At 41.0% G+C, this 13,105-nt stretch overlaps 1 protein-coding gene and 1 long non-coding RNA gene across 3 annotated transcripts in view; one reads left to right on the top strand and one right to left on the bottom strand.

Annotated features, from left to right (window-relative positions):
• Positions 1–102: 102 nt before the first annotated feature.
• Positions 103–2,391, bottom strand: LOC308460632. Its single transcript, XR_013978663.1, has 2 exons — positions 2,287–2,391; positions 103–246 (listed from the first exon to the last, which is right to left on the bottom strand). It is a non-coding gene; the product is annotated as an uncharacterized lncRNA (long non-coding RNA).
• Positions 1,824–13,105, top strand: part of BAG1 (BAG cochaperone 1) — an 18,346-nt gene continuing 7,064 nt past the window's right edge. The window contains exons 1-5 of one of the 2 annotated variants that reach the window (XM_080977122.1): positions 1,824–1,967; positions 3,712–3,840; positions 5,167–5,249; positions 6,641–6,754; positions 7,049–7,156. In XM_080977122.1, coding sequence (XP_080833248.1) covers positions 1,913–1,967; positions 3,712–3,840; positions 5,167–5,249; positions 6,641–6,754; positions 7,049–7,156 — 489 coding nt within the window. In that variant the 5' untranslated portion in view covers positions 1,824–1,912. Of the gene's footprint in view, positions 1,968–2,585; positions 2,748–3,711; positions 3,841–5,166; positions 5,250–6,640; positions 6,755–7,048; positions 7,157–13,105 lie in introns of those variants that run through there. The other variant, XM_080977123.1, reaches the window with a different exon arrangement.

Genomic DNA, 13,105 nt, shown 5'->3' with positions numbered 1-13,105 from the left:
CACCTGCCATCTCTTCCTCATTAAGTTAAACAGGATACACTTGTCCAAAGTCAGTGTGAATAGGCTTCCACCCCAATGAGACAGTTTCTATTTGTGTAGTCCTTTTGTGTAGAAATTTGATGTTGCACTTTAATAAGTTCCATCTTGTGAAATGATGAATATGGATAATTCCCTGCAAGGGGTTGTTGCAGATGACTGTAGGGTGAGTGATGTCTTCAGCAGCCATGATGATTCGGGAAGGATTCCCTAAAAGGTAGCAAAGATTGACCGTGATTCCTTTAGGAAACTAGATAATGTTCAATAAAAACCAGTTGGCTGGCTGGCAATGGAGGTATCACAGGTAATAATCACATATGCGCCATAAAATGGTATGCTTATTTACCAAGACCGTTCCTGTTCAGAAATAAAACCGGTGAAGCTTTTTGTGACAGGGAAGCAGGGCAGGCACTGGGGGAAAGTGCTCATTCTACATTTCTGTGTGTCAGGCTGCTGTTAAAGGCACAAGAGCAGCACCAAACACACAACCCCCAAATTCTTCTGCATAGACAGGGAAAAGCTGTCTGAAATGTCATACTCCCTCTTTTGAACATGCTCAGGTTCAGAGATCTTCAGAGGGGAAGCCTCTGCCCTGCCACCTCACAGGCACACTCGGTGGGCATGTGGGAGAGGGCCTTCTCGGTGGTGGCTGCTCCCAGACTTTGGAACTCCCTCCCTGGAGAAGACAGTGCTCCCTCCTTGCTGTCCTTCCGCTGGCAGGTGAAGACCCCCTCGTTCCAACAGGCTGCTGGGAACCAACTGCTTCGAATGAAAGGGCTGGTGCTGTGCTGTTTTTGGTGGATTGTATGGTTTTAATAAAAAAAATTAATACTGTAGATAGATACACATTTAAGTTGTGTGCATTCAGCTTTACCTGTTTGGCAGAAAAACCTAAATGGCAGGTGTCTGGAGAAAAAGAATGGCAGTCTCACCTGCCAATATGTTTTGAATGTATGTGCACTCCTTGGAATGTAACCCCTGCGTAAGTCAAGAGTTGCCTGTAATCACAAAAATAATAGTGTACTGTAGAACCCCCTTGTTCCCAACAGGCTTTTAGGAACGGGCTGCTTCTAATGAAAGGGCTGGTACGCTGCTTTTGTTGTGATTGCCTGTTTTCAAATAGTTTTATATAGTTTTAATTCTGTTACACAGCTCAGGACTTCAATACCTCTGCATATGAACCAACCGGACCCCTGCACTTGTCATCCAAGGCCCATCTGTGTGTGCCCCCTCCACGAGACACGGGGGGGGGGGCAAAAATGGCCTTTTCTGTGGTGGCTCCTCATGGTGGACTGCTCTTCCCAGGGAGGCTCGCCTGGTGCCTTTGCTACATCTTCGGCCCAAAGTGAACACATTCCTCTTCCCCCAGGCCTGCAGCCATTGAACAGTCTGGCCTTTTAAATGGGGTGGGGAAGAGTGCTATGGTGATTTCTTGTAATTGCTTTATTGGGTTTTTTATTATACCATATGAATTACATTTTTAATGTTGCACACCGCCCTGTGATCTTCGCAAGAAGAGCAGTATATACATTGAATTAATAATACTGTAAAGGATGCTTGGGAAATAGTTTCCCATCCACCCCAAACATTTCTCAGCTGATCTTATTTTTAATCAGTACAACCGCCTTCGGCCCCTGTGAGGGGGGGGGCGGTATAAGAATAAAAACAAGACAATAATAAGAGGGAATAATAATAAATGATAATAAGAGATACTGAAAAGTAGGTAAATAAGCAAGCCAGCCAGCGGCGTCTATCCCTCTCTCGCCGGGCTCCGGCTGCTCCTCCTCCGCCTCCTCCGCCTCCTCCTTCCCCGGCCGGCAGCTTCCGGCGCCGGAGGGCGGCACTCGGCGCGGGCTCCGTGAGGGCGAAGCGGGGCATGGCGGTGCCCGGCGGCGGCGGGGGCTCGGCCCTGACGGTGACCGTCACCTACGGTGAGAGCGCGGGCGGAGAGGCCGGGGCTTCGGGCCTAGCGGGCGGAGGGAGCCCGGAGGCGAGCGGGGAAGGGGCGGCCTCCCCGTCCGCCCCGGCCCTTGCGCCCCCGCCAGCCGCTCCCTCCCCGTGGAAGGAGATGAGAGAGGCGGTGGAGGGGGGGGCGGCACACGCAGACGGGCCCCCCAGACGCCTTCGCGCCCCCGTCCATCCATCCCCCCCTGCAGTTGTGCATTCATGCCTCCATCCCCCCGTGCATTCATTCATACGTACATCCATCCATGCATTTGTACATCTACGTGTGCTTTCCTCCATACATACATACATAGCTTGACCCCATTCCTGAAACCCAGGAGGTTCCAAGGCCAGAGTGCCTCCGAGCATGTGTGAATGTGCACAGTATTGGGAACCTATGAGAAGAAGAACAACTGGCTCTTGCCGATTTCTGTGATGTCACAATCTACTTTGGCAGCCAGAGGTGTCATAGTTCCTCTGCTGTGATGTCAGTGGGTGCCTGGACAGCGGGGCAACTGATGACTCGGAGAGACTGTAGAGAGACTGAATTTTACCTCTGCAATGAGCTCAGCAGGGTGACCCTAAGCAAGCTGTTCTTGCCCTCTTCCCAAAATCTGTTTTACGGGGGTGGGGAGAGGATATTGAACTGAAGTTAGAGGATTATTTGCAAGTGCCACTGAAATTATATACAAATGGCTCAAGACATTCAAAGTCATTCTCTTGTATTATCAGCCACTATATATACATGTTTTTTTACTAGGAGTAAGGTCAGTAAGAGAACCTCTGCAGCACAATCTGATAAATGTGGGTAATGCAAGCTGGCTGTTCAGTGAATTCAGGGATGAGAAGGACCTTCAAAGGCCTGGAAACGATGCCTTATGAGGAACGGCTAAGGGAGCTGGGCATGTTTAGCCTGGAGAAGAGGAGGTTAAGGGGTGATATGATAGCCATGTTCAAATATATAAAAGGATGTCACATAGAGGAGGGAGAAAGGTTGTTTTCTGCTGCTCCAGAGAAGCGGACACAGAGCAATGGGTCCAAAGTACAAGAAAGAAGATTCCACCTAAACATTAGGAAGAACTTCCTGACAGTAAGAGCTGTTCGACAGTGGAATTTGCTGCCAAGGAGTGTGGTGGAGTCTCCTTCTTTGGAGGTCTTTAAGCAGAGGCTTGACAACCATATGTCAGGAGTGCTCTGATGGTGTTTCCTGCTTGGCAGGGGGTTGGACTCGGTGGCCCTTGTGGTCTCTTCCAACTCTATGATTCTATGATTCTATTCTATGATTCATGGCTCTACTGGGGTCAGTAATAAAGACTGGCCAGTGGATAACAGTCTTGTAGCAGGGGGAAGATGGCAATTTGAGGGATGCAGGCAAAGAAGAGACAGCCTTCTTTGTTGTTCTGGCTGCGGCTGATGGGGTTGTAGTTCAAAGGCATCAGGATGGCAAAGGCTGAGCCCCTGGGAGTGTACGCTAGGGGCCATATTCAACTAAGTCATCATACTCAGAATAGACCCACTGAAATCAATGGACACCCATTTATTTCAGTGGGCCTACTCTGAGTATGATTATGGTTGAACCTTTCATGTGTGAAGCTTTACCCCATTGCTTTATCTCCATGTTAGGTAAACTTTATTTGTTAAATACTTGCTTGTAAGACTAGTTTGCAGCACATATGGACTGAGCTAAACCCAGTTTGTAATCTGAATATATTTTCATTATGGTATTTTCAGGTAGCGAAAAACACAGTCTTCAGGTTGCTTCTCAAGAAGAAGACAGTCAGCCAACAGTACGTGATATGGCTCTTTTAATTGAACAAGTAACTGGAGTTCCAATTTCTTTTCAGAAACTGATATATAAAGGTAAGTAACGTTTTTATATTTGCAGCACAATCCTATGCATGGCGACTCAGAATTAGGCTCCACTGAGTTCAACAGGGCTTACTCTCGTGTGTATAGGATTACATGCAAAATATCAGTTAGAACTGGTCTTAAATAACCATATGCAATTGGGTGAGGATTTATTTTTGCTGAATAGCTATGTTAATTTCATCTCTTTTTAAAAATTGATTTATCTAGAGAACAGATCATGAATCAGTTAAAACTACAAAGTGAGTTTTATTTATCACATGCTGAAGTACGTGCATGTATTGTGAGAGAGAACAATTAATCACCAATATTCATTCTTCGGTTTTTCTTACTAATATATTTGCCCAGGCACTGTGTATTTCAGTCAAGCTTACACAACTTTTGGCTCATCAACCTGAACACAGCAGCCTACTAGGCATGTATGATATTTGGCACACCTCCCCTTTTTTACAGTTTCATGCATTACACAGGAGATATGAGAGGCTTGTTGAGCCCATGATAAAGAGCTATAATGGATGGTGGGCTCTGTTCACATTAATGGGTTACAGTGTGCTGGGTCAGTTTTAATGTTTCAAATTTATTATAGTGCATGTAGTTTGAAAAGGAACATGAATGGTATTACTGCTACACTAATTTCCGGGATTCTTGTAACCATTTTAAGGTATTAGGAACCTATGAGAGAAGAATAACTGGCTCTTGCCAATTGTTGAAATTTTATTTTATTTTATTAAACTGAGTATCAAAGTAACGCTAAAAACCTTTTCAGATGATTTCATTTGTCTTCTGTTTTTGTTTTGTTTTGAAAAAGTTTTGTTTTGTGCTTTCCTTTTAAAGAGAACTAAGCTGGATATTTTATCAAATAAATAGAGCCTCTTAAAAATTATGTTTAATGTTTAGAATGAGTACAGCCTGTTCCAGTATAAGCAGCTGATTCTCTGTGATGTCACAATATACTTTGGCAGTCTGGGGTGTCATAGCTCCTCTGCTGTGATGTCAGTGGGTGCTTGGACAGCTGGGCAACTGGCTCAGAGAGACCACAAAGACTTTCGAATGTGAATTTTGAAATCTATGAACAACTGTTGTTATGTCATTAAGGTGTGCCATAGGCTTCCAAGTGATACCTTGTATCAATAAGAACAACGGAGCATTTGTGGAGCCTTTTATGTTAATCAGGTGATGCTTTCAGCTTTATGCTGGTATAGGTGTATAAAAGGTATGCAAGTTGTTCCATATTTGTAAATGAACGTAAAACTGACTCTTCATTTTGTTTGCTGAAGTTTCCCAAAATAAATTTGTAGGTTTCTTTGTTTTTCCTCCTAGGAAAATCCCTGAAAGAAATGGAACAGCCTTTGGCAACATTTGGAGTTAAAAACGGTTGTAAAGTCATGCTGATTGGAAAAAGGGTAACTTTCATTTTATGAAGGCTGTCTCTCTCTCCCTCCCTCCCTCCCTCCCTCCCACCACACACAGAAACACACATGGATGAACATGTATCGTTGTGCTTCCTAATATGAGAAGTAATATTTCCCCCCCTTGGTATTCAATAAGACATTTGCTCACTTGCTATTTCTTCTCAAGCGCAGAGCACTTTCTCCTTGCTCTCTAGTAAGGAAAACTGACCATGCTTTTGTTTCCCCATTTTTTCACTTTTGGAGGGGGTAGTTTTATCCGATCCCTGGCTTGGATCCACTCTTTGCACTGCTGCACAGCCTCTTGCACAAGCATGAGCAGACAATGTCTCTCATGCCGCACTGAAATGTGTTACAGGATGAGAGGTGGTAAACAAGGAAGGCTGCAGCGCATAAACCCTCGTGGATCACAAAAAGATTTTGAAAAGGAGCTTGCACAAGCAGATGAACTTCTCTAGATTTAGTGTCAGCTATCCTGCAATACTCCTCCACTAATTTAGAAGCAGCTCTTCCACTCAAGTCCCTGATTTTAGTAGGACTTAGTGCCTAACTTGCTGTGGATTCTTTCCCCTTTTTCTAATGTCTTTTCTGCCTTCTGTCCTCTTTGTTCTTCCCATGTTGCTCTTCTTTTGTTCTGTTTATCTTAAAATGTATTATTTTGCCTTTAAAAAAATCGTTCACAGGGCAGTATGCAAAACATCTTCAAATAATGGAGCATTAATTAACCAATAAACTTGTTCTATTGTACTTGTTCCTACTCAATAAACTCTCTGTTCTCTACTGAAATATTTATATGCCTTGCATATCTGTGATAACTTCTCAAACAGAACAGGAAGGAACCCAAATCATCTAAATTGAGGTGGGGAACCTGTGCCCCCCCCCTTGATGTTGTTAGAGTACAACTCATATCATATTTGAACATGGGCCAGGCTGGCTGGAGCTGATTGAGTCCAGCAACATCTGGGAGACCACATATTCTTTACCTCTGATCTAAATAAACTTGCTTTTTGAAAAGGAACCCCTCCTTTTACTAACGATGCAACTTAAAATACATGCATCTTCCAAAATCTTAACTGTCTCTGTATGTTACTGCTTTGGATACTGTTTTCTTTTGCCGAAGAACATGAAATAATAACATCTAGGTACATATTAGTATTTGCCAACAGCAGTAACCATCTTTACTTGGTTGTACATCCATAGTGAGCCTATTGATTAAAAAAAAAAAAACACGAAGAAAATTGATAACTGTTAGAAGTAGAGAGAAGCGAGGGTGCTGAATGGAGTAATAGCAAGCTTCTAAATCTTTGTTAATGTATGCTAGAATAAATGTATCATAAATGTTAGGACTGATGTAAACCTGTGCCATCTTGTTCTAAATTACCCAGAATAGTCCAGAAGAAGAAACTGAATTAAAGAAATTGAAAGATTTGGAGAAATCTGTGGAACAAATAGCAAAAAAAATAGAAGATGTTAATAAAGAGCTTGGAGGTATTCAAAAAGTAAGATGATTTCTTATTTCAATAGTTTACCTAGGGTTATAATTTTTAATTGTTGATACTATATTTCCTAATTTAAATGAATTTACCTCAAAAGATCGGTCACCTATCTTGATATTTATTTTTCTTCTAGAAAAATGCTCTAGCTATTTCTTGACTCCTCTTTTAATCCTTCAAAATAATAAAGGGTGTATAATAGTATTTTGATAAACAACATGATAAATTATATTATCTAGATAAGATGTCTTCAGGTATGCTATGAATAAATTTTTATGAGAAATTACAATTTCCATACAGGGATTTCTAGCAAAGAATCTTCAAACTGAAGCTCTTAACCAGTTGGACAAGCGGATCAAGGGAACTGCTGAACAGTTTATGAAGATTCTGGAACAAATTGATGCCATTGTGAGTAAAGAATTATAGCAATAAGTTGTTGATCTCTGAAAGAACGTTTAGTTGTACTTTTAAGTAATATTGGCTTTGGAATAGTAGGCTTTCCTAGTCACTTAGTAGACACCAAATTAATGGCTTTTTAGGGCTTTTTATGAACCCGTTGTTTCCCCACTGTTAAATAGGTATCTCTGTTACACTGCCCATTTTCTGTAACACAAAAACAATAGTTCCATATACACATTCTGCATAAGGCATCCTATTATCATTTATCAAATTATTCACTGTATTCAGTTTACTAAGGCTCCCACTCCAGAAAAGCGATACAGCCGTCCCCCCACTCACGCAGGGGTTTGTGCATAAGGGAAATCACGTCAAGTGGGGAGCACCTTCTAAAAAGCCTCTAAATGCCTGTTTTCTCCTACTCTCCAGCTCTCCACACAACTCTCTCTCTCTCTTCAACTAGTTGAAGTTCTGGGGCTGGCTGGAGGACGCATGGGACAGCAGTGGCTGCTGCACTGCCCCATGTGTCAGCTGTTAGGTGGGGAGGCTGAGCAGCCTAAACAAAGCCCCACTGCACCTCAGGTCTCTTTGGGGCTTCCTCTGCCCTCACTGACGTCCTCTTCAGGCTCTGGAGAGGGCCTCTTTACGAGCCATGAGGACTCTCTAGCTCTCTCCCACCATTTCCTTGTATGATTCTATTTATTTATTTTCTGGCGCTGCACATATGCACAGTTGTGCGCGAGTAGAACACGTGTAAGTGGGGGTAAGCCTGTATACATACATAAGCCTGTAATACATCTTTAACTTTCACAAAGCCTCTTTAAATCCCACTAGCGTTGTCTGTTCATCACATATGCTTTTCAGATAATCTGTAAACTTTCCCCAGTCCTCGATGAACTGGTGATCCCATTGATATCTAATCTTCCCAGTCAGTTTATCCAGTTCTGCATAGTCCATAAGTTTCATTCTCCACTCTTCAAGGCACCTTTCAAAGCTGTGTAGATGAGCTGCTAGTGTTCTAAAGAAAAATAGCTTTCTTGCACATTTGGAACTTCTCATGTACTCCTCCAGACTAGCGCCCAAAACTTACAAATTCAAATGCAATTTGTCCTCATAGAAGCAAAACATTTTCTTCTATTTTGCTCACAAATGGCAGAAAAGACAAAGAAAAGTGAATCCTGTTTTTATTTATTTATTTTTAAATAAAACCTTTTTAAAAGTTGGAAGGACCATTTCATGCACAGTGATTTCCCCACACCAATATTGCTTCTCTGTAGGAAAGTATTTGCATTGTGTTTATCGTAACATCACAATTGGCAGAATGTATCTGTTTCACCAAAGGTATACATGATAGAAGTCTGCAGTGCATCACAGCTTCTTACCATGTACACATGCAGCAAAATAGGTACATAACATGTTCCTCATGAGTGTATCTGCTCTTTCTTGCACAGAAATATTAACTGAGTCTTAAGCTGTTATATTATAATGTGAGAGGTTTCCTTCTGCTAGGCTTGTGGGATTCTGGGTCCATTTGAAGTACAGTCTATTACACTGGCTCGGGCTTCAATAGCTTTAAGAGAACTAGGTTTTTGTCAGTGTATTGTAGGTCCATCTGTAACTACAAAATCAGATTGAGGTTTTCATTTATTACAGTATGCATGCTAAATATTAGCTCTTTTTGTCCACAAAGAAATTGGGAGATACTTTCCTTTAACTACTTATTTTTTACAAAACATTTGTAAAATGTTCCTAGACAGCTTACAAGTACAGTGGTACCTCTAGATACGAACGGGATCCGTTCCGGAGCCCCGTTCGCATCTAGAGGTAAACGTATCTAGCGACGGTACGTCTGCGCATGCACGCGCCGCTTTTCGCCGCTTCTGTGCATGCGCGTGACGTCATTTTGAGCATCTGCGCATGCGCAAGCAGCAAAACCCGGAAGTAACACGCTCTGTTACTTCCAGGTTGCCACGGAGCGCAACTCGAACACGCTCAACTTGAAGCAAATTTAACCCGAGGTATGACTGTAGATCAAATGTTTAAATGCCAAAACTTCCATTCCTTTTATCATTTCTTAGAATACATATTTTAGAACCTTATTTATAGGTTGCAAATCATTCATTCCTTTAGGTATTCAGGTAATTTTTATTCAGACTAGACCCACTGCAATTAATGTATCTTAGTCTTATTCATTAATTTCAATGGGTCTTCTCTGAATAAAAATTATCTGAATACCACACTGAAAGTCCTGATTAATTACATTCTAGCTCCAACAGAGCTAGGAGAATGAGATCAAACACTTTTGTGTTAATAGCCAGTCATTGTGTTCCTCATTTATACTTGAAGAACTTGTTTAAACATGCATTAGTAACTTTAGAAAAATGAACTGATGTGCTTATGCAACTTCATTAGCAGATACAAGGGGGTGTCTGTAAGACTGCTAAAATAAAGATGCACCTTTAAATAATCAGATAACTGGTTTTTGTAAGCTTTTCAAAATATTTTGGAGATGAAAATACTAGTTTTGTAACCTTTAAAAACCTATTTTCTCTTTCAAATATTGGACTAATTTATGTTCTGACCATTGAATAACTAAACCTAGAGATGTTATAAATTTATTACTTAGTTAACTAAATAGCCATTCTTCTTTTTTCTTCTAAAAGAGCCCAGCACAGCAAGCATCAAAATATTAAAAAAGAATAAAAACATATTTGAGATATTGTAAAACTAATTAGGAACCAGCTAAAAAACATTTCAAAGCACTTACAGCATCTAAAATCTTTAAGAGAGGGTAATGTGGGTTTTCCATAAAAATTTGAACTGGAAAATCTCTGAAAAAGTTACACTGCTCAACTGAAAAGGATGTGACTTAGTATTTTTATTTGACTTACATTGGTTAAAAAAAGGCCTTAAAAAAGTAATTCTGATTTTACATGCTGTGTAAAATCTGAAAAGTTTTTCCAGTAGCCTAAAGTAGTTGAAGTATTTGCTTAATCTGTACTTGGTGCAATTCAAAAAGATCACATTCTTCACTTGGAAATAATTTTTATTGGAATGTTTTAAGAAGGCATAGACCTTGGGAGTTGCATAATGCAATGTTTACCACAATAATTACCGTATTTTTTGCTCTATAAGACTCACTTTTTCCCTCCTAAAAAGTAAGGGAAAATGTGTGTGCGTCTTATGGAGCGAATGCAGGCTGCATAGCTATCCCAGAAGCCAGAACAGCAAGAGGGATTGCTGCTTTCACTGTGCAGCGATTCCTCTTGCTGTTCTGGCTTCTGAGATTCAGAATATTTTTTTTTCTTGTTTTCCTCCTCCAAAAACTAGGTGCGTCTTGTAGTCTGGTGCGTCTTATAGAGCAAAAAATACGATAATAATGCAGAGTTGTATGGAAGGGCACAAATTGGAAGATGAAATTGAAGTCCAAACAGATGAACCCATCCCAACATTTTAATATTTCATTATTACTAATGTAGCAGTCCTCTTCGTCACTACAATAGTTCTGTGATGTAGGCTAGTTATTCCCACTGTAAGATGGAGAACTGAGATTGACTTGCCTACAAACCATCCAGGGAGCCAGGCCTGAGTGAAAAAGGATTGCAATCTGGTCCAAGTCCAAAATATCTGTTGGACCACACTGGCCAATATGGATCATAAGAAGGTTCTACAACAACTATGTGAGATACAGCTTGATACAGATCAGGGAGAAATTGCCTTCCCACCCCTAAAAAAGCAGTGATCATAAAATTATAATTATAAAAGCAACAATACCCAGAAAATAAAAAGCAACAGGGACAGCACACTGAGAATAGATAAAACATTCAAGAATGCCTTTTGAAAAATTCATTAGAATAATAATGTTGTTAATTGAAGCCTGGAGATAAAGTGATCCGGCCTGATTTCTCAAGGCAGAGACTAGTTTCATAGCTTGGCCACAACCACCAAGATGCACCTCTGATGGTAGTGGGATGCAGGACCTCCTCTGGAGACTGAAGTGTGCAGACAGGTTCATATGGGTAGAGGGAGGCTCTTTAGATATCAAAGTCCCAAACCAGCTCTGAATTGAAACAGCCCATCTGAAAACATTCCAAATGAATAATGAACCAGGCTCCCTCTGCAAGATGTTGCTATCACCAAGCCCTTAAATTGCAGCTGGTGACAGGGTCTTGCACAAGCACCCCAAGCATTAAATTATCTTGATTGATGAACTTTATTTTAATTGAATATTCAAATGTTATTGTAACTCAAGGTGTATTGCTAACTTCACCTCTTAAAACCTTGAATAGTTGGACAACGTATTCCTGGAGAGGAGACGTAAGCTGACTTAAGGTAAAAAGGAAAGATGGTGAGATCTGATTTGAATGTTACTGTAATGTTTTTCTCACACCACCAACTCGGAGTTGGTGACGTTAAGATCTGTTTGGTGCTGTGATCCTGTGTTTGCCAGTTGCCTAGTGAATATGAGCTTTCAAAACACAGTCTTGGGGATCTTGTTGAGTGTTCACAACCAGGGCTATTTCTGAGCGGATTCCTTAAGTAACTGATGTGAAGCCTGTAGTTATGACAAAATTACAAATGTCATGTTCCAATCATATATATTATCTATCTATATAGAAGAGGCGTAAGGTGCCCTTCAAATATTCTTGGACCAGCTCTTATCAGCTCCTGTAAGCATAGCCAATGGTCAGGGAGTTTCTTTATTACCGTATTTTTTGCTCTATAAGACTCACTTTTTCCCTCCTAAAAAGTAAGGGGAAATGTGTGTGCTTCTTATGGAGCGAATGCAGGCTGCGCAGCTATCCCAGAAGCCAGAACAGCAAGAGGGATCGCTGCTTTCACTGCGCAGCAATCCCTCTTGCTGTTCTGGCTTCTGGGATTCAGAATATTTTTTTTCTTGTTTTCCTCCTCCAAAAACTAGGTGCGTATTGTGGTCTGGTGCGTCTTATAGAGCGAAAAATACGGTAATTGAATTTATATCCCACCCTTCCTTCGTGAGGAGCCCAGAGTTGTAGTCTGACAACACTCAGTGGGCCACAGGTTCCCCATCCGTGGTGCAATACTGACATGACAATTTGTTTCTCCCTATCATTTTTAACAAGTTTCCCTTGGTTCCCTGTAATGTACTTTTGAATTATCTGTGACAATTAAGTGAGCTTCTTGTATTACTTTGGAAATTCTTAATTGCGTTTTCCTCTTGCTCGGCACAGTGTTCCCTGCAAAATGCAGACCTTCCTCTTACAGAAGGTGAATTGTGTTTTAGAACTCTCCACTGAGGGAAACGTTTAACCTAACTAACACAGTCCCTATTTTCGGAATAGAATAAACTTGCCATAACACCATTTAGGTGGTTGGTTCAGAGGATACTTCTTGTCTGATGTATTGGTGGCTAAGAGTATGAGCCAGGAAATCACTGGTTCAAGTCTAGCCTCAGTCACAAAGTCACCAGGTGGACTTGGGCATGGAAGTGTCTCAGCTGTAGCCTCCATCAGCAGTATGGGATGATAGTACTCTAGGACATTGTATTGAGCACTTGAGAATCCTTGATATTTATCTATTTTATTTAAGGGCTGTATAACCTGCCCTTCAACAGGCTCCCAGGGTCTCTTACAAAAAGTTAGAATTACAGTGGCTGATATTCAATGTTCATTATACTCAGAGTAGACTCATTGAAATTAGTGAACTTTCCATTTCAGTGTGCCTGTTCTTAGTATGTTTAAACATTAAATATCACCCAAAAATTTTAAAACAACCACTTTGAAATAACCACAGTATGAAAGAGCTTTGTTATTTAAGTAATCTTTGTGCCCAAATACATTTGTGCAGTCAGTAGATTTTTCACCATATCAGTCTAATTTGGCAGACTGAAGTGTCCACTGAACCATTTTGTTCCACTGGGATAATACATCAATCCATAATTTTATGTCTCTTGCTTATCAATAGTATCTACCGTATATATAC

Source organism: Podarcis pityusensis (assembly GCF_964106645.2).
Source record: "Podarcis pityusensis genome assembly, chromosome: 13".
NCBI classification, from domain to species: domain Eukaryota; kingdom Metazoa; phylum Chordata; class Lepidosauria; order Squamata; family Lacertidae; genus Podarcis; species Podarcis pityusensis.
Note: the sequence above shows the minus strand (reverse complement) of the source record. Positions and strands in the feature narration are given on the sequence as shown.